The sequence below is a fragment of the Molossus molossus genome, unplaced genomic scaffold (genome assembly GCF_014108415.1).
Source record: "Molossus molossus isolate mMolMol1 unplaced genomic scaffold, mMolMol1.p scaffold_m16_p_6, whole genome shotgun sequence".
Classification (NCBI taxonomy): Eukaryota; Metazoa; Chordata; class Mammalia; order Chiroptera; family Molossidae; genus Molossus; species Molossus molossus.
In genome coordinates, this window is record NW_023425399.1 from 24,500,065 (window position 1) to 24,521,769 (window position 21,705).

At 49.4% G+C, this 21,705-nt stretch overlaps 1 protein-coding gene across 1 annotated transcript; it reads left to right on the forward strand.

The window, feature by feature from the left end:
* Positions 1-5,244: 5,244 nt before the first annotated feature.
* On the forward strand, positions 5,245-17,599 carry FAM110A (family with sequence similarity 110 member A). Its single transcript, XM_036245989.1, has 2 exons — positions 5,245-5,457; positions 16,048-17,599. The coding sequence occupies exon 2, from the start codon at positions 16,151-16,153 to the stop codon at positions 17,033-17,035; it is 885 nt and encodes a 294-aa protein (XP_036101882.1). The 5' UTR covers positions 5,245-5,457; positions 16,048-16,150; the 3' UTR covers positions 17,036-17,599.
* The last annotated feature ends 4,106 nt before the right edge of the window (positions 17,600-21,705 follow it).

Sequence of the window (21,705 nt, forward strand, 5' to 3'; positions counted from 1 at the left end):
GTGTCTCCTGGCTGCACACTTTGCCTGGAAATCCAGGGGGAATGGGTCCCATGATACTGAGGTGTTGGCACCTTGGGTGTCGTGCCTTGGGCCTTGTTACTACCTCCATTGTACAGATGGAGAAATTGAGGCTCAGAGATAAGAAGGGCTCAGCCCAGGGCCACACAACCTAGCAACTTGAGGGAAGCAAACAGTGAGGCTGAGCTGGCAGGATGTGCCCTCAGACCTGGAATATGACCATAGGAAGCTGGATCTGATTCTTTGGCCTCTGGAGGCATCAAGGTGGTTTGAGAGGCATGCACTGTGGGGAACTGGAGACCGAGGACAGTTCCTATGTCTGGGCAGTCTGGTCCCAGCGTAGGCACCCTATATTTCAAAGGGAGCTCTAGCAGAGGAGGAAGTGTCCCTTGTCACATCCTAGAGACCCACGCTCTGGAGAGAGCGTTTTCACTGTTGCTGTGGGCTGTTGAGTAAGTGTTGTGAGGGTACAGGGCTTCAGGGTTGAATATGTTTGGGAAATAGTGAAGTAAGCAAAGAGAAAGAAATGTTTCTGACCTAGTACTTCTCAGAGCCTTTACTATGGTGATTGTGGGAAAAATGGACAAGGGAAGTGTGGACCTTGCCTTCTGGGAGCTCACAGTCACTGGAGGCAATGGACAAGACACAGGGACACAGCAAGTGTCAGGGGGTTGGAGCGCTATGAAGAGAAATGTGAATGATGAGGGGAGGCTGAGCGGTTTCCTGGGGAGGTTGACATTTGAGCAGAGACCTGAAGGAGGTAAGGAAGGAGGGAAGGGGGCAGCTGTGTCTGGAGAAGACAGGCCTCGGCAGAGGAACAGCACATGCAAGGGCCCTGAGGCTTCTGTATTTGAGAAACAACATGAGGGCTAGTGGTTGGATCGAGGGCTGAGTGGGAAGATGGTAGAACATGAACTTCACAGAGGTTAGCTTCCAAAGGCTGCAGTATTCAGAGCTTGTTGGGGAATCCTTGGAGGGTTTGGGCAGGGGAATGATACCTGGGGACATGCTGCCTCATGAGTTTATACTATCAAACACCCTCATAAGATCAGCAGCAGAAGCAACAGCTCTAGGGTCTCACAAGCCTGGGAGGTGGGCATGGTTAAATCCCATTTTACAGGGGAGGAAACTGAAGCTCAGAAAGATGTGCTTGTCGTACACAGTAGGTCTCAAAATTATTTCTGGAACAAATAATTGAATTGAGAGATACATTGTTGTTGTTGTTTTTTTTTTCACAAAAAGCTTTCCCTGTCACTTAATATTCTTCAGAACCATCATTTTGAATGGCTGCATAGCATTCAATTCCAGTCCCATTCACATTCCCTTTGCCCGGTGGCCAGGAAATCAGGTTGTAGTTCATTGTTTTTGTTTTTCTATTCATAGCAATGCTGTAGTAAATACTCTTGTTAAATCTTCCCGAATCTCCTTCATCATATGGCGAGGGTCAATTTCTAAAAGAACAGTTGCTAGATCAGAGTATAGGCCTATTGATACAGCACAAAATTTCTCAAAATTTTTTGAGAAATATGACTATGTTGTCATCCTAAAAGGACATCCCAACTGACCTTCTCACCTGCCATGTTTGGAGGGACATATTTGGACTGAGTTGTCTTTTAATTCACTGCCTTATTTTGTTCTCTCATAGAATATCCTTAATAGTGTTACTTTATTTTTTTAATAGAAGATACATTTATAAGGTGTAGAACCCAAAAGGTATAAACAAATATTTTCTTAAAAGCTTTTCTTCTTTCTCTACTCCTCAGTCAGCCCAGTAGCCACCACTGGGACTAGTTTCTGGTTGGTCCTTCCAAACAAGTTCAGCTACAAGCAAATATGTATAGTGAGAACTCCCTTTAAATTACATGAAACAAACAAAAAAATACAGCCATAGGGTGCATAGAAGATAGGGAGCTGATACCTGAGGCTGATTTCATCTTGGTTTCGAGTTGAGTGAGGAAAATACAGACAAGGTCAGGATGCTGGAGGAGGCCTGGAAACAGCCTCAGGGCAGATACTATTGTTGCTCACGTGCTGGGTCAGGATAAGGTCGTAATGATCCTCCAGCTCCCTGTGATCTGGGCACAGTAATGACAGCTTGTCCACCTTGTTTTTACGGGCTCTCCCTCCCCACCCCTACATGGTTAGGGAGGGGGAGAACTGGGATGCTTTCAATCTCTCTGCATTGGCACCAGGTACTTAACAAATCCTTGAAGATAGGGGGCACCTCCAATACATTGTTGGCAGGTGAAGATGCACAGAATCTTAGAACCCAAATGGTGCCCAGATGGTCTCTCTTTGTGAGACCTAGTTTGGAGTCTAGGGGAGGTTCCCTCTATCCTCTGTTTGCCTCACTTTCTTACTCTGGGAATGAGGCTCCTCATTTTTTAAAAAATATATTTTTTCTTTATTGATTTTAGAGAGAGAGGAAGGGAGAGGGAGAGGGAGAGGGAGAAGGAGAAGGAGAAGGAGAGGGAGAGGAAGAAGAGAGAGAGAGAGAGAGAGAGAGAGAGAGAGAGAGAGAGAGAGAGAGAGACTTACAACCTAGGTATGTGCCTTGGCCCAGTGGGAATTGAATTGAATCTGTGACCTCATGGTACACCAGACAACACTCCAACCAACTGAGCCACTCGGTCAGGGCAGAGGCTCAGCATTTTTATGTTATTTTATTTGTTTTAAGCTCCAGGGCATGCAGGGCAGAGGCAAGCTTTGAAGATGCCAGAGCCAGCATGTCCTTTACCAAGGCATTTCAAGTATCTCCCAATCCCTGATTACAGGTGTGGACCTTAGAGAAGAATCTGACCACCACACCATTGTCGTCATTCCCGACCTTAAAATGGGGAAGCTGAGGTCTGGGAAGCACTCTAGCAATGTGCTCACATGGTCATATGCTTTTGTAAAATCTGCCAAAGCAAAGTACTCTAACCTCACTCTGTTAAAGCCGCCATCTCCTTCCACTCTCACTTCCCCTGGTGTCAGATGGTGTGGGAGTGAGTGCTAACATTTTGGGGATCTGGCTAAGAGGAACGTGACATTTTGCTTGGGTTTCGTGGTTTTATTTATGTTGTTTCCAGTCACTTCTGTGAATAAATTATTACCAACTGACCTGGTGTAGGAATGGCTTCCAGGAATACCCCTACCTGGCACACTGCACTGACTCAGCTGGCACTGTGACATGGACGTGCAAAGTCATAGGTTATATCTTGATACATGTGAGTGGTCTTATATGTTTGTGGAAAGTAATATGGAGGTAATTCATAAAAATAATGCTATTTTTCTGGATTTTGTAATGTTTGTGGAACTTGTCATTTGTCATGGTTTCTTTTATCTTTCTAACCTAGTAATTACTTTATTACCTTATTTTATATTTGTAATTTTGTAGTGTTTTTGTTGTTGTTGTCGTCAATCCTCACCCAGAATATTTTTTCATTGATTTTTGGATAGAATGGAAGGGAGGAAGGGAGGGAGAGAGAGAGAGAGAAACATCAATGTGAGAGAGGTACATCGATTGGTTGCCTCCTGTACGACCCTGACCAGGGCTGGGGATCAAGCCTGCAACCCAGGTTTATGCCCTTGACTGGGAATTGAACCCGAGACCCTTTGGTCTCCGGGGCCGACGCTTAACTGCTAAGCCAAACTGGCCAGGGCTGTCATTCTTTTCTTAAATAAGATTCCTTAAATGGTATAAGCCTCAGGAAGTACAAAGTCTGGATCTGCCCCTGCTCAGTTTTCTGTGTCTTTTAGGATCATAGGACATTCCTCGCCTTTCCTCACTGCTCACTGCCAAACAGGTGTTGCACATTTACATCAGGATATAATAAAATAGTTGAGAGGACACCTGCTGGAACCAGACAAACCTTTGTTTTCTCATGTATAAAATAGGCAAAATAGGATCGATCTTCTCAGATAGTAATAAAGTCAAATGAGAAAATGTATGTAAGGTCTCAAGCACAATCTGGCAGAAGGCACAGTTAGTGCCAGGTTTGATATTTACCTGGTCCTCACGGATATAGCCAGATGCCCTGTTTCTAATAGTGTCTATTCTGATTTGGTAGGTGCCCAGGCCAGAACACCCAATCATTGTTAGCTATTGGTATATTAGTAGTCCCCTCCTTTGTCGACCCAAGGCATGTACACAGTAAATGCTCAGTTATTGGCAATCCAATCCAAGATTTTGAAAGACACCAATTTGAATAGAAAACAGGCGGCTTCTAAATTGAGCAATGCCCTAGATTCAAACAGTGACTCACAGCTATGAAATTTCCTCACCTCCAAGAGCCTTTTGAGTTAACTTATTCTATCCTGTCTTTTTTTTTTTTTGACATGTTTAAATGTTGGAATTTTGGAAAACCCACAAAAGCACAAAGAAAAAATTAACTGCTGTTATTATAAATGATTATACACCTATACATGTGATACTATAATTATGTATTTAATACATATTTATGTTGTACACAGTGCTTTGAAACATACTTTTTAAAAACCTAACACTTTCTTAGCATTTTCTTTATACTTTAAATATCTTTTAACTATATCATTTTTAAAGACTGCATAATGTTCCTTATCAATAAATGGGGATAATTAAAGGTACCCATTTCAAAGGGTTATGCCATGAGCACTGACAAGTTATGTCACCTGGCTTGTAAAAAGCTCAATAAACTTAGTTATTCCCCAAAATGGATTTATATAACCAACCCCCTTTCGCTGATCGTTGAGGTTATTTCCATTATTTTGCGATTATAAACAACTCTGGGCTATATTAATCTTTGCTTATATCTTTTGTCATTTCCTTATTAATTTCGAGACTGCTGGGTAAGCACATTTTAAAACTAACCCGTTCATTGTGCTGTTGGAGTACAGGGAGGGAAAGGGGCTTGCCTGGGCTCATACAGCGAGTTAGCTGCAAAGTCGGAACCAGGAACCAGCCTCGGGACCCTAAATGGTGCCTCATCCAGCTGGGGACCAGGAGAAAAGTCCAGGTTGAGCAACGAGGCACGGGGGCTAAGGCAGCCGCGGGAAGAACCGGAGGCTAGCGCCAAGGAGCGAGGCAGGGCTGCTGAGCCCGGCGCTCGCCTGCGGAACCAAAGTTAAACAGTCGCCTGGCAACCGGGGCGGCGCGGCGTTCGAACGGAAAAGAGGAACCAATCAGGATGTCCGGGGCAAACCATTTTCGTGACGGGGGTGGAGTGGGGGGGGCACGCTCACTTCCCCTTCCTCTGCGCACCAGGACCTTCGTTCCGGTGGGGGCCTTGGGACAGTCAGGTACCCCCTGCTCAACTCGGGTGCGGAGAACAGCTCCGAAGAGGTCCCTCTGCGGGTCCTTACGCGGGGCTGGATCCCCTGAGCGGCGTTGGGCGTGGCCATTCCTGGCCCGGGTCCGAGCTGTCAGCCTCTCCACGACCTTAACTGGAAGAGCCGGGACTCGCCTAGGGTGGGCTCCAGGTGAGGGCGCGGGTGGTCTGTGGCGCGAGCTCGGGTCGGGGGGGCTCTGTTCACCGAGAGCTTGCGGTGTGTGTCCTCCCCGCGTCATACCTGTGGGGAGGCGGTAGCACCCCATTTCACAGATGAGAATGCTGAGTGAGGCTCAGAGAGGCACGTGTCTTAACCCAGGCGAGGTCTGGCAGAAAATCCAATCCAGGTACTTTTGCTCTACCTTGCCACCTCTAGCCTAGGGAGATCTAAATTTGCCCTGAGATGGGCAATTGATGGTCACTTTTTCAACCTTTTAGGAGCAGGAACAAGGCCCATGGGCCCTGGCTGGATCACCTCCCTCCTGCCCCTTCCATCTATCTTCTCCAGCATTCTAGCAGTTGGACTTGGTCCTTCTGTCCACGGGGTTCTGAATTACAGAGCTGTTTCTCTCAGAGGGCTGCTCCGTATCCGGCGGGACTGACACTTCTGGGCTGATGAGGGCTGGGCAACAGGTGCTCTGACCCTGGAGTCACTGTCGGACTCTTGGAAATCTGTCCCAGACTGGGGGAAAGGATAGAGGCATCCCCTCAAAGGAAGCTGCTGGTCACCAGACCCAACTGGAGCCAGCTGGAGACTTTGGTGTTGGGAGTGGGCGGGACCTCTTCCTGGTGAGCTTCTGACCTAGACTATGGCCTGCCTCCTGGGGACCCCCATCCCCACCTCCAAATTGCTATTGTTGGTTTCCTTTTGCAAGTGGGGAAGTTGAGGTTCTATGAAGATAAGCCCCATTGACCAAAGTCACACAGTCAGACTTGACACTGCTGGAGTTGGCGCTCCGTCTGTCTGGCTTCAGTCTTAGAATCATAGACACTCAGAATCATAGCATCTGAGAGTCTTGAATTTCTTCAAGGGGAGTTATCCTCTCTCCTCCAAACTCTCTTCCTGGCTCTGGGGAGAGGAGCTCTTGGAACTCAGAAGAAAACAAGTCTTTCATTCATTCTTTCAACAAATATTTATTAACTTTATATGCCCTGCCCTCTCCTTGTCTCTTTTGTAGCAGTTACTCCATTTGATGTTCTATATATTTTACTTTTTAGTGAGTTCATTATCTTTCTCAACTGGAATGTGATGCAAGGAGGGGGTTTAGGATGCTGTCAATGCAAAATTGAGGGATGACAAAAAATCTCTGTAATCAAAGTAACTAATATTTATTGACCATTTGTGGTGTAGTCTGTTGGCTGAAGATTACTCATAAAGCCTCTATTCAGCACAGTCCCCCCATCTTTGTCACAATTACAAGTACATCCCTCAATCCAGCTGTTTCACTTCTGGGCAAAGTGATGTAGGTGCAGTTAGGCTGCAGTGTGGTGTGTTATAGGAAGAGACTGGACACAGACTAAGTGGCATCAGTAGGGGCTGATGGGCTCTTTATGTACTGAGGTGGCACAATGTATATTAGTCAGTAACATATATTATTAAGTGTATTAATAACATATATTAATAACATATTATTAAGAACAACATATTATTGAGAAAAAGAGCAAGGTGAAAACAGTGCACACAGTGTGTTACTATATGTGTAAAAAAAAAAAGGAAGAATATATGTCCATTGTTGCTTGTATCTGCCTAAAATCTCCCAGGAAGGACACAGCTGTTTGGTTACAGTGGTGTCTGTAGGGAGGGGAGTTGGGTGTCTAGGAACAGGAATGGGAAGGAGTTTATTTTTACTTCATTCCCTTTATAGGTCTTGAATTGAGCCAAGTGCATATATCACCTGGTTGAAAAATTGTATATCTATATCTATATATCTATTAGATTATATATTTAATCAAAAGACCACTGCCCGGTCTGTGATCTGTCATTGACTTGCTGTGTGACTTTGGGCAAGGTTCTTCATATCTCTGGTCCAAGATAAGAAGCCATATTGGTGAGCTCAGGCCTGAACAGAGGGCAATTCAGGCCAGGAAGTGGGCTTGGCTATAGGTCTGCCCCAACCTTCACATTTCCCATTCTGTGTGCCAGGCCCCTCCCTAAGGCTTTGCATGTAGTATCTCTCACATTGTCTCCACAAGCCCCTTTGTCCCTATTTTGCAACCTCAGATGCAAATGGAGGCCCAGAGAATTGAGTTGGTGGAGGTGGGCCTTCGGTGGGCCAAACAGAAGATTGCTGCCTCAAGTGACTGCCCCCAAATCCTTCCCACAGCCTGCTCACCTCTGCCTTCCTGAGGTTTGTGCAAGGCTGCCCGGGGCAAGGCTGATGCCAGGGAAGTCAGGGCAAGAGTGTCTAGGAAGACTCCAGAAATAGCATGGGGCCTGGCATGGCCCTGGGGGATGCCAGCTAGATGGGTGTCTCTGACCCTGACAGCTGGGCTGAAATTGAGCTGGGGCTACCCTACTGACCAGCCCCCTCCCTGATGCTTGGAGCCTTCCTGATCCTCTTCTGGGGCAGGTGAGGTCCTCCCTGTCTCTACCCAAGTCTGGGCCAGGCTTCTGCTGAAGAGAAGGAGAGAAACAGGTGGAAGGAAGGGGTGGGGGTGGGGGTGGAGAATGTCATGGAAATGATAAACATCGGAAATTATACCTCCTGCCTCCTCAGCAAAGAATGAAAATCATTAACACCTCTTGAGCACTCATTGTGTGCTAAGTACTTTATAAGTAGGAACTAACTTAATTCCCTCAATATTATGATGCAGGGGAGTTACCACTGTTACTATTTCCACCTTACAAAGTGAATCTGAGCACTAGAGAGGTTTAATAACTTGCACAAAGTCACCTAGAGCTGGAATTCAAATCCATGAAGTCTGGCTCCAGACTATGTACTCTCTTTTTCTTTTTGTAAAATGTATTAATATAAAATTGGCCATTTTAACCATTATCAAGTGTATAGTTCACTGGCATTGAGCACCTTCACATGGTTGTGGAAGCATCACCAACATCCCTCTTTAGAACTTTTTCATCTTCCCAAATGGAATTCTATACTCATTAAACACTGATCCTCCATTCTCCTTCCTTCTAGCCCCTGGCAACCGCCATTCTAGTGTCTGCCTCTGAATTTGACTACTCTAGGTACTCATATAATTGGAATCACACAATATTTGTCTTTTTGTATCTGCTTATTTCACTTAGCATATAGGTTTACCTATATTATAGTATGTGTCAGAACTTCCTTCATAAGGCTAAATAATGTTCCACTATATGTGTATATAACATTTTGTTGACTTCTTAATAGTCACTTGTGTTGTTTTCACCTTTTTTTTTTGTTGTTGGTTAATCCTCATCTGAGGATATTTTTCCATTGATTTTTAGATAGAGTGGAAGGGAGGGAGGGAGAGAGAGAACCATCAATGTGAGACACATCAATTAGTTGCCTCTTGCATGACCCCTGCTGGGGGGACCGAACCTGTAACCCAGGTATGTGCCCTTGACTAGGAATCGAATCTGAGAACATTTTGGTCTGAGGGCTGACACTCTAACTGCTGAGCCAAACTGGCTAGCAGTTTCTACCTTTTGGCTATTGTGACTAATGTTGGTATGAACACGGGTGTACAAATATCTGTTCAATTCCCTGATTTTAATTCTTATAGGTATATATCAAGAAGTAGAATTGCTGGATCCTATCGTAATTCTATTTAAAAATGTTTGCCTCACTGCATACTCTTTCCACAGTGGCTGTACCATTTACATACCAATAGTGCACAAGGGTTCTAGTTTCTCTACATCCTCACCAATTCTTGTTATTTACTTACTTACTTACTTACTTTTTGCTGTTGTTGTTTGTTTCTTTAAATTATTTTTTATTTTTTATAATGGCCATCATAATGAATGTTACATGGTATCTCATTGTGATTTTGATTTACGTTTTCCTAATGATTAGTGATGTTGAGCATCATTTCATGTGCTTATTGTCTGTTTATTCACCTTCTTTGGAGAAATGTCTATTTAAGTGACTCTGCACTCTTATAACCTCTGACAGAAGTAGGTTAACATTCTAGGCTGATGAAGTCCTCAACCAGGAGCTGGGCACTGGAGCATCTGGTTGGTTGAATAGCTATCACAGCTCACACTTTGGTGGTGCTTGTCATGCACAGGCCTCATGCTGGGAGGGACTCACTGTTAGGAGTCCTGTTTTACAGTTGAGGAAACAGAAGCATGGAGAAATGGAGTAGCTGATCACTGGTGGAGCTAGGATTTAAACCCAGCTGGCTTGTTCAGAGTCCATGCTGCAGAGCTGGCCAGGGAGATGGAGTGGAAAAGGGCACTGCAGGCAGCGGGCCCAGTGTGTGCAGAGGTTTGGAGACAGAACAGGACTCAGTTAGAAGTGGCCAGAGCCCACCTTGAATGGGGGTGACTTGAGGCTGGAGGAGAGGAGTGGGGCAGGTGGGGGAGGCCTGGAAGGAGCCTTTGAGGTAGCCTGGTTCCAGTCCTGCCACTTGGTCAATGGTTTCCCCTCTTCTGTTTGGTCCCTGGAGGAAGACAGCACAGAAGAGTGTGATGGAGTTCCCAGGTCAGTGGGGGGGGATAGGAAATAAGTGAATATCTAAAATGACAGCATAATGAATGCTTGGAAGGGAATGGACCAGGTGAGACAGTTGGTGGGGACCTCAGAGTGGCCAGGGAGTTCTCTCTGAGGGGGTGACATTTGAAGTGAGACCTGAAGGAGATGAGAGACGAGGTTCCAGGCAGAGAACAGATGGTTCAAAGGCCCTGAGGCAGGAAAGAGCTTGTTGTGTTGGGAAACAGTTGGGGGGGCTATGTGGCTGGAGCAGAAAAAGGTGCCGAGGTGAGAAAGGAGGGCAGGGACTGGATCTGAGAGGGCCTGAGAGCCTAGTGGAGAGTTTGGATTTTATTCAAAAGTGATAGGGAGCCACAGTGGGGCCTTTTTGAAAATCCTCAACCTAGGACATTTTTGCATTTATCTTCAGATAGAGCAGGAGGGAGAGAGAGAGAGAAACATCAATGTGAGAAAGACACATCGACTGGTGCCACTCACACAACCCCAACCCGGGCTGGGGATAAATTGTGCCCTTAGTGGAAACCGAACCTGGGACTCTCTGGTTTGCGGGCCGACACTCTAACCGCTGAGCCAGACTGGCCAGGGCACCACAGTGGGTTTTAAGAGCAGTGATGAGATCTAATTTCTGTTGGGAAAACATTGCTATTGTTGCCCCTATTTTATAGCTGAGGAAACGGAGACCCAGAACCATAGCCAGGGAATGCTTCCTAAGGCAGCTTCTCCCTCTGGGGTCCAGAGAGGGAGGCTGTAGATTCCCCAGGAGTCCCTTTATGAGTGGCCAAAGCCCAACACTGGAGATCTGTTCCTCCTTCTCCCTCAGAGACTTAGTTTCAAACCCTGGCTCTGCCATTTACCTGCTTTGTGACTTCAGGCCACACCTCTCTGTGCCTCAGTTTTCTCAACTGTAAAACAGGCATAATAGTAGTACCTATCCCACAGGGTGAGTGTGAGGATTAAATAAGCCAACATATGTAAAGGGCTTAGAAGAGTGTCAGGTTCAAAGAAAGCACTCAGAAAAATTCTTTCCTATTTTATTATGAAAATTATTATTGTTGCTTTGCTTTTACTACTGTTAGTGCCTAATTGGACCCTCTTCCACCCTGTTGTTGCCTCAGTGGAGAGCCAGGCAGGGAGCCAGCAGGCCTCTGTGGGGAATGATGGTCTTGTTGCCTTCCTCAGCCCTCTAAAATCAGGCCCCAGGGCCTGGAGGGGGCCTAAGGGTTGACTCACTCCCAGGGTAGAGCAGTTTCCTGAGTCACTTCCTGTATCCTCATGCCCTCCACCCCAATTCTGTCATAGCCATCTCCAGGCACAGACATAGAACTGGGCCCTCTTCAGCCTCCCCAGGGTCTGAGGCTGGGAGCATTTCCTTCTCTGGGCCTCAGGATCCCAGTGGAAACTGACCAATCAAATGTGCCACCTGAAGTGACAACCAGGCTTGGGCTGGCAGAGGAGACAGTCTCCTCCTTCCCAGAGGTTCCTTCCTTCCTTCCAGCAGGGCTACTACTGTTTCCTTGGAAAATGGAAATTAAATAGTTCTGGAGGGGAGGGGGAACAGGGAGGGGGGAAGATTGTCCAGAAATTTAAATAAGTACAGTACTGCTTGGCAGGTGTGGCTCAAGTGGATTAAGCATCATCCCATGGACTGAGAGGTCCTGGTTCGATTCCCAGTCAGGGCACATGCTCAGGTTGTGGGCTTGATCCCCGGGTAGGGAGTGTGGGGGAGGCAGCTGATGGATGTTTCTCTCTCATGTTGATGTTTCTACCTCTCTCTCCTTCCTCTCTCTCTAAAAAAAATCAATAAAAACATATACAAAATAAATAAGTACAGTGCCTGGCACTCAAAAATTGTAGTAATTATTATTATTATTATTATTATTATTATTGCTGTTACTAATGTTTACAGCTTCTCAAAGCTTCTATAGGCACTCTCAGGCTCTAAGAACTCACACTGACCTGGCCTGGAAGGGGGGGGATGCTCCTCACTTGACAGAGCAGAGGACCAGAGAGGTTGAGCACCCTGCTCAACACAGCTAGAAAGGGGTGGCGTTAAGGATTGGTCTGGAGGGAAAGTGCCCAGGTTGGACTCCTCAGGGTGACTTTGGGCAGCTGGTTCAGCCTGTCCCAGCCTCAGTATTACATTAGTCAAGTGGGGATAATAATAGAGCTCACCTCATAGGAGCTGTTGGGAAGATTAAAATGGGTTGATACCAGAAAAAGCACTTTCTCATGCCTGGCACAGTGGACATAAACTGGCGGTCATTTTGGCTGTGGGAGGAGAACTCAGTTTGTCTCTCTCCGTGGCGGGCTAGCTGCGGGATGGGCCAGTGCAGCTGTGGAATGAGAGAGCCCTGCTCGCGGAAGAGCTTCCTGGGGTGGGTCCTGGGCGCCTGGACCCGGTCTTGGCGCCGAGCCTACTGCCAGCGCGTCTGGGCTCTGGTTGCCTGAATGTCGTTCACTCTTTTCGGATAATACCTGGGTCGACAGGTTCACCTGCTGACGGCCGGTCGCCGGAAGTTGCGCAATCGCTCGTTACTTGAGCCCCAGGTGGGACGGGCCGGGGGAGCGCGGGGTAGCGGCGCGGGCGCAGGCAGGTACGTGCGGGCCAGGGGCGCCCGGTCGAGGCAGGGGGGCGGCCCGAGCGCCCCTTACTTCTCTGGAAGGCGGGTACGGGGCAGGGGCTCACCTTCCGGCTTGGATGGAGACCGCAGAAATCGTGCCGTGAGGCCCTTCATTTAAGAACCAGGCCAACCCGGGCTCAGAGAAGGGTGATGAGGGGCTAGAGTCACACAGCGCGCCGCCGGGCTCCGCCGCCGGGAGTTCCCAGATTGCCCCGGAGTAGGGAAGGGTAGAAGCCAGACCGTCATCCGAGCTGCCCTACTCCCTCTCTCCTCCCGAGGCTGCCTTCTGGGAAGCCAGTGGGGAGGGGCGAGGTGGGAATTCATGCCCCGGAGATGCCAATGAGAAGGGCCGGGGATGGCGCTTTGGGGGCCATTGTGTGTGGTGTTTGAAACCCGTGGGTGAGGCGTTGGGTGATGAGAGGAGACTCAGAGGGCGAGTCCCACCTGGGGTCTGGGACCCTGGGTTCAACTCGCAGGAGCCGCGGCTCTTAGGTTTATCCACCTGTGAAATGGGGCTTTCTTTAGATCAGCACGCGGATTAGCCTCTGTCCTGTGCCTCCCTCGTCTGCGGCCCTGGCTCGAACAGACCCTCCCGGAGCGGGTTTAGAGACCCCTGCGAGGGCGGGAGGGCGGTCTGCGGAGTTGGGTCAAAGTCCTACGAAAAACAAGGAGTCCGGTTCATGGAGAACCGCCTTTTTGCCAGATGCCGACGAATGTCCTCGGTCTGTTTTATTTCTTCATCCTCAAGGTGACCTGGAGGTCTATTTTTAACCGCTTTCACAAATAAGCAAACGGAGTCTGTAAGAGGCGCGGTTGCTTGCACAAAGGGCGCAGCGGGTGGGTGGACAAGCCCCAGGCAAGTAGATGGGCCTAAGGCCCCAAAGACCTGTCCGGCTCTTCACATCTGCCCTGGCTCTGCCCATCTGACCTCCTTGGTCCCTGTTTCCCCGATGGTGGGCTAGTGCCCGGGAACCACTACCGCTGCCGACGACGGGTTGGACTGGTTTGGGAGGCGGCGAGCCCGGGGGTGGGGCAGAGTCTAGCTACTGGGCTCAGTAAGACTGCCTTTCCTATCAGACCCTTCCTTCCTGAGGTCTCCTGGGATTCAGCCCTGAGTGGGGTAGCCTTCCTTTCCCACCTACTCCATCCCTTTTAGGGCGGGGGGGGGGGGGGGGCGGAGCGGTGAGGGGCAGTCCTGGCTCTGGGCTAACAGTCCCTAAGGTTCTATTCTCAACTTGCTATTGCAGCCAAGGTCTCAAACCGGGGCTGAGGGACAGATGGAAGGGTGGTGGTGGTGGCAGGTACCTTTGCAAACATGTTGTATTTGCCCTGTACATGCAATGTTTTAAAAATTATTGAATATGCTAACATTTAAGAATCTAGAGTTTTCCTGCACTTCTGAATTTCCAGCTTCCTAGAACATTCTACACTTAACCACCTTGGACCCATTGCCTGCAGCAGATTGGGTGTGCACCTTTTTAGTTTATCCCTGGTCTGCTCGTTTACATTTGGCCCCCATAGGCATTTCAAGTCAATAAAACTGCATTGGAAAAAAAACCGCACAACTGTATTGAATACCTATTATGTGTCGAAAGCAGTATCTTCAAACTTAGATACAGTGAACAAAACAGATACCGCCCCTCCACCCCAACTCCTGCCCTCATGGAGCTGATATTTTAGAGCAGTGGTTCTCAACCTTCCTAATGCCAAGACCCTTTAATACAGTTTCTCATGTTGTATGTGGGTGTATCTGCATGTGGGCGGACCGCAGACGGATAGAGGAGCGGTGTCTCGGTTCCTAAGACCATCGGAAATATGTGGCAACCCCTGTGAAAGGGTCATTCGACCCCAAAGGGGTCACGACTCAGGTTGAGAACTGCTGTTAGAGGAATGGGAACAACAAAGGGTTAAACTACCATAAACATAATAGATAAGTGAATTCAGCTTCATGTGACTTGGGTCTTATTTATCTGTTCTGGGGCCTAGGTTTGTCACTTCTCTGAGTCTCAGTTTTTTCATTTGTAAAATGAGGTGACAGTGACCCATCTCACTGGCTTGTTGGCTGCTTACAGGAGAGGACAGTGTCAAACATTTAGCACACAGTAGAGATACCTGTCTCCCCACCCCAATCTAGACGTTCCCTCCTGGAATTCTGGATGTCTAGTTGGGGCTGTCTGATACATTCTGCTAAGGATGGAAATGCTGTCAGTTGTAGTGACCACTAGTTGTGCTGCCTATTGTAGTGACCACTAGCCACCTATGGCTATTGAGCACTTGCAATGTGGCTAGTGTGATTCTTGAACAAAATTGTAAATTTTATTTAATTTAAATTTAAAGCTAAGGTTGTAGATAGTGGATATTGAATTAGACAACACAGCTCTAGATGACCTGAACTACAAGACCTCTTAGTTATCACTTTGACAAAGTCCTCCTCCCCCAATTAACAGATGAGAAAGTTCAGGACTTGGTCTACAGGTTTTCTTCTGGCCCATCTCCAGGGAGGCTGCGGGTGCACTTTGTGGCCTCAGCCCTTCCTTGGAAAAAGGGATTGAGATGGCCTGATGCCTGGACACCAGGCTCTGATGCCTAGGTGTTTATGTAGATACTTGTGCACCCAGGTGTGGGCACTCCTGCCTATGGGTCTGCTGGCAGATCAGGGTGTCTGTTGGATGCCCCCAAGCAGGGCCGCGTGATCTTCGGCATTTCCAGCCACTCTGGAGCAGCATAGCTTAGGGCTGACAGTCGTTCCTTGTGACAGGTGTTCATGGATCACTGTGGGCCAGGCATTGGAGTCCCATACTGGAAGCTGATGGTGCCTGTACTCCACTGTGGTGGAGGTGGCGATTTTCTACACTCCTCCCCCACAAGCTCTGCTGCTGTGCCTGGGGCCTGGCATGTCTAGGCAGGTGGATGGCACAGCAGCTTCCTGTTTGGGTAGGTGAGGGGTAGAGGTGGTACCAGGCTCCCTGTGGGCAGTCCAGATTGGGTTGGAGCCCCTTCTCTCGATCACATAAACCCAAGACTCCTGTGGCAGCACCTCCTTGCTTGGAGGCTAGGAGTAGAGCCACCAACTTGCTGAATAAGCTTAATCAAGTTCGTTGCCTTCCTGGACTTCAGTTTCCCCATCTGCAAAATGAAGCTGTTAAAAGGACCCGCTGAGGTTAAGCCGGCTAGTGCCCAACACACAGCTCGGAGCCCACTTGGCTTCCTTGTGCCTTGCCCGGTCTTTTCTGCGCAGGCTGCTCATGTTTTTTCTTTGGTACCTTTTTTCTCTCCGCCTCAGCTGGGCCCAGTTCTTCGAGGAGGGCGGGTGTGTGGGCGGAGCCTCAAACCCTGCTGCGGGTGCTTTCTGCCTCCTCATTGGTTTTTTGTGAATCAGGGGTGTGGCCTTCACTTTTAATGGGGAAGGCGTCTTCAGCCTCTTCCAGTCTTTGCTGAGCCTTTGTCTGAGCGAGCTCAGCCCTCTCTTTCTTTCCTCCTCTGCAGCCGTTGCAGCGTCCAGCTGCCAACTTTCTGCCTGGATCGCTGTCTTCTCGTTTCTCCGGTCTCGATCTCCTCATACAGAAGGCCTTGGGGGTATGTAACAGTCATGCCTGTGGACATGCTGTCTCCTGGAGCTCGGGACACCTCCGCCCTACCTTTTCGCCTGCGGACTAAGGTCCCGGGCTACCTGCTGCGGCGGCCGGCAGATGGTGGAGCCCGGAAACCTAGTGCTGTGGAGCGCCTGGAGGCTGACAAGGCCAAGTATGTCAAGAGCCTGCATGTGGCCAACACCCGCCAGGAACCTGTGCAACCCCTGCTGTCTAAGCAGCCGCTCTTCAGCCCCGGGACACGTCGCACTGTGCTTACTTCTAGCCGCCGAGCCCTGCCCGGCCCCTGCCGCCGGCCCCAACTGGACCTGGACATCCTTAGCAGCCTTATCGACTTGTGTGATAGCCCTGTGTCCTCTGCCGAGACTAGCCGTACCCCTGGACGAGCAGAGGGAGCCCACCAGGACCCCCCGGCTACCCCCCCACGCCCGCAGCCCAGTACGACTGCGGTCCGCCGAGTGGATGTCCGTCCCCTGCCTGCCTCACCTGCCCAGCCCTGCCCATCACCAGACACTGCCGCCTCCAGTCCAGCCCGGCCCCCGGGTTTGCAACGCTCCAAGTCGGACCTGAGTGAGCGCTTCTCACGGGCAGCAGCTGACCTGGAGCGATTTTTTAACTTCTGTGGCCTGGACCCGGAGGAGGCACGGGGGTTGGGTGTGGCCCACCTGGCGCGGGCCAGTTCAGACATAGTGTCTCTGGCCGGGCCCAGTGCTGGGCCAGGCAGCTCCGAGGGGGGCTGCTCCCGCCGCAGCTCTGCCACTGTTGAGGAGCGGGCCCGGGAGCGTGTCCCCTACGGCGTGTCCGTGGTGGAGCGCAATGCCCGCGTGATCAAGTGGTTGTACGGGCTGCGGCAAGCGCGGGAGACTCCAGCAGCCGAGGGATAAGCCTCCACGGCACTCGGAAATCGGCACAGGACAGATCTTAGAGAGGCAGTTGGCCCCTTGGCCTCTCCTGCACCCTTTTCCTGGTTTGGGGCCGACCAGAGACTGCTGCCTTTCGTGAACTTGGTATGGAGGGAAAGGCTCAGGGGCTGGGCCAGCATCAATCGGGCAAGGACAGACCCTGGAGAGAGTTGCCTCTTGACCTTGGAGCACTCCCTATTCCTCACGTGTAGGGGTTTGACATGCGTGTACCTCTGCTTGGTTCCTCTCATGGGTTGGGGCATTTAGCCCTCCCTATTGAGAGTGAGGGACCAAGGATCTCTACCAGGTCTGTCAGCCCAGTGGCTCTGTTTCTTTCTTCCTTCCTTTGCTGACTTCCTCTTCCTTACTCAGTGGGCCCTGGTTCACTGGGAACTCACCCTAGAGTGGAGGCAGCCTTGGCAGCCTGGCCTAGGTGGGTAGATTACAGGAGGGACTGGTAAGGAGTCTGCATTGCTCTGGCTTCCCTCCTTTTGCTTAATAAATACAAATGCTTGCTTTTCAATGGCTGGGTCACCAGACTCTTCTGTGTTCACGAGGGGGAGGGGTGGGAGAAGTCTTGGGGTGGGGCCTTCCAGACCTAGTAATTGTTTACCCAGGATCCAGTGGGGCATGAGGTCAGTGGTTGGCCTGGCATGAGGGATCCTCAGGGAGGCTGGTGCTCTTCCTTCATAAAAGAAGAAACAGGGCCCAGGCACTGAGTTGGGGTTAGAGCTGGGACTGGGACTGGAGCCTTTCCCCTGGACCAGGAAGGAGAACTGCAGGGGAAAGGCTGACATGGTCATGGACCCTCCTGACCATGAGTGTTCTGACTCCCTCACCCGCTGCCCAGTTTCCAAGGGTGCAGGATGCTCCGAGAGGGCAAACCCCAAACTTGAGGTCACACAGACCATAGACTTGGGGGTTAGAGGTGGGAGTTCTTGGAGGAAGAGGAACTTGGGTGGACAGCACAACATGAGTGGACTTATCTCCAACTCTGGGTGACCCTGGACAAGCCAGTGTTCCTCTCTGGGCTTCAGTGGAAGAGTTGGACAGCACAGTCTTCTTTGAGTTGGGGGAAGGAAAGAAGCAGCTGGCACTGGGCTTTGAGGTCTCAGCTCCTTTTTGTCTCTCTCCAGGTTAGTTACCTGTTAGGAGATGTCGCTTTGGGTGGTGAGGCAGCCAGTGCTAGAGCTGGGACACAAAGGATAAAAGAAAGCCTGGGTGGCCTCTGCCCGCACTTGGGTGAGAGAGGGGGTGGGCTGGGTGGTGCTTCCTTCCATGCAGGCTGCCTTGGCTGCAGCACTCAGAAACAGGAAGCTCTAATGGGGGCCCTAGTGACAGGTTTGATGTAGGTTTTATTTTAAGCATAAAGAGGAGATTTCCGTTGGGCTGTTGACAAACATCCAGGTTAGCCCAGCTGTCTGTCTGTCCGACAGTCTATAGCCAGCCCCTGGGGGATTGGGCTAGGCCCAGCAGTTCAAGGAAATATGGGGAAATTGGGCTATAGGAGAGGACACTGTTAGATCCCATGAGAATGGCAGTCACCCCTTCATTATACAGATGAAGAACTGAGGCACAGGGAAGGTGATGACCTGCCCACAGGTACCCAGCAGGTTTGACAATGTAGGAGCTGGGCCTCTCTGTCCCTAACTAAAGGAGTGATGAGGGCAGGTGGATAATCTGGGCAGGCTCTGCAGGGGTGGTATTCTTTGAGGTGTCAAAGACCAACCCCTCCGGGCAACCTGGCTATAATTTTGTGCTAAGTGTTGCCCTTGCTGTGACCTGCCAGCCCCCAGAAACACAAGATGGTGGGTGTGTTGGCTGCATTTTACATGTGAAGAAATTGAGGCTGGGAGGCCTCTTGTTCCTGGAGGAGGCTTAATGCTGGGTTCAGACCCTTTACACTCATCCTGCCACTAAATCCTCAAGATGAGTTTTTGAGGGTCCCCTGAGAAAGGTCATCTCTTGTCTTCGAGCAGGATGGGTAGTAGCTTGTGGGCTGCCCCAGAGCAGGTCTGCACTCTGACCTGTGGACACCCACAGCTAGCGGCACTCTGGCTCCCTGATCTTTTGACTCATGCCTCACCTCTTCCCCATCCTGGCGACTTTTCCTTCTGGTCACTTTATTGAGCACCTACTGGGTGCCCAGTAGTGGGTAAGACAGACATGGGTCCTGCCCTAGTCTTGGGATGGGGAGGAGACAGGCAGCCAAGCAAGCAGTAAGCACACAGTCATATAATGTGGAGTAGGTGTGTGCAGGGACTTCTGCCTGAGACCAGAGTTGGTTTCAGGAGCTGGCCCTGGGTAGCTGAGAAGGGCATTGGGAGGGTCTGTTGGGAAGAGAGCATGGAGGATTCTTAAAAGAGGGGAAAGTACCAGTCTGAGCCTTGACTTCTGCAACAGAGGTTTCCTAGTTCTGGAGGTCTGCCCCTCTGCCGGAGTTTGGAGCCAATTACTCTCTCATGTGGGGAATCTGTGGGGCACAGCTGGGGCTTCTGCCACTTCCCCCAACCAGCCCACCAGCCGTGCCAGCCTCGCTTGCCTGGGGGATCTGTGGAAACAGCCCCTCTATTGTTCTGCCTCCAGTTGGAGCGTGAGGGGCAATGAGCAGCAGCCGCTGCCTCTCAGCCCCTCTGAGGGCCTGCAGCTGCTGCCCAGCCCCAGGGGCTGCTTGGCCCCCATAGCAGCTCCTCCAGGCCAGACTGGCCCCAGCTGCCTAGCCCCTAATTAGGCAGAGATGAGATTTGCCCCCTGATCTATTTCCCACCAGCTAATTATATACACGTGGGCTTGGGAGACCAGCAACCTGGCTGCTCACTTCCGTTGTGAAGGTGTGATGGGCCCCTGGGAAAGGCACCCAACCCCATCTGCCAGACTTCAGTTTATCCTCCTGGCAAGAGGATGCAGTGTAGCTAGAGGGCCTTGTTACTGTCCCTGGTGAAATGGTTCTGGTTCTGCTACTGAGGCATTCAAGGGACCGGGGGAAGAAGAACCTCATCCTGCCTGACATCCAGGGGGAGCATGGAAGGACTGAAGAATTGGGCTACAGGATCCCAGGGTAAGGTAGGGACATGGGTGAGATCATGGTAACAGCTGTCTCCACCAGATAGACATGCACACGGGAGGGCTTAGAGTTGTGTGGATCAACCCAGGCCCAAGACTGAACACCCCATTCAGGTTTTTAAAGGTTCAATATTATTTTTCAGGTAACATTCATATATTTTCTCCAACACTTTATTAAGAAAAATTGCAAACTTAAAGAAAATATGCAAGAATTACATGGTGAATACATCTGTCTACCTGCTGGATGCTCAGTTCTTAATGTTTTGCTAGATTTGCCTTATCAGGTATCTACTCCCCATCCATCTATTAAGACAGCTTATCTTTTTGAAGCTTTTCAAAGTAAGCTGCAAACAGTAGTATGCTTCCCCTTAAAGGCGCTTTGGCATGTATGTCATTAGCCATAGTTCAATAGAATTTGTTTACAGTTCTTTTATCTTTCGGGCAGGGAGGAAAAATCAGTGAAATGCACAGATCTTAAAGGTACCCTTTGCTGAGTTCATACAAAAACATACTGTACCCCAAGCCCCAATCAGGATACAGGGCAACACTCTCAACATGGAAAGTTTTCCCCATTCCTTCTCTCTCAACTCCTGTCCCCACCTCATGGGTATATCCACGTATCTATATGAATAAACTAGTACTAATGAAAAACATTCTCTTGCCCCGTCTTCACTCCCAGCCCAGCTCCCCTGCAACCACGTTCAACTCTTTTAACAAGTTCTTCGGGTACGTTTCTCCACATTTCTAGGTAACATGCCTTTCCTTTTAAGTCAAGTTTAGGCAAACATTGACCTACTTTTGGTCTGATGTCTTCATATGTGGCTTCGGCAGCCTGACTGCCTAGGTTGAATCCCCAGCCCTTCCCCTGACTGGCCGTATGACTTTGGGCAAGTGACTTAATCTTCCCGTGCCTCAGTTTCCTCATTTGTAAAATGAGAGTAATACAAATATAACAGATGCTGGATTGTTGTGAGGATTCAGCATGTAAAGAGCCTAGAATAATGCACATTACCCAGTGAATGGTCAAAACGGTTTCTTTCTATAATTATTATTGTCAAGGAAGATTTAACTGTTCTGGCCCTCCTCTCCTTTCAATCTACATTTGTTGCAATTTTTCATTAAACAAATATTTAGTGTTATTTATATTATAACTATGTAAGAATTATTTCCTGCCAAGCCAAGTCACACATTATGGTTACAGTTCCTTTCTTGTGAAACTTTGTTTTTTTCCTGGAGTTACTACGTGGTTTGTTTTTCATTGCCTCAGTTTCCTCTTAGCCCATCCTTAATTCTCAGGCATCCTCAATTTCCTCATAGTTACACATAGAAGAGAATTTATTGGTTCCAATTTCTCTCCTGTAACCCTTCAAGTGATTTTTTTTCTTAAAAGTTTTTTTTTCTTTGTTGATTTTAGAAAGAGAGGAAATGAGAGGGAGAGAGGGACAGAAACATCGATGAGAGACAACATTGACTGGCTACCTCCTGCATGTCCCCCACTGGGGATCGGGTCCACAGCCTGACCGGGAATTGAACCAGAAACCCCTTGGTGCATGGGTCGATGTTCAACCACTGAGCCACACCGGCTGGAC

What these genes read in the sequence shown, in the direction of transcription:
- FAM110A (XM_036245989.1), top strand. Translation starts at nt 16,151, where the DNA reads ATGCCTGTGGACATGCTGTCTCCTGGAGCTCGGGACACCTCCGCCCTA.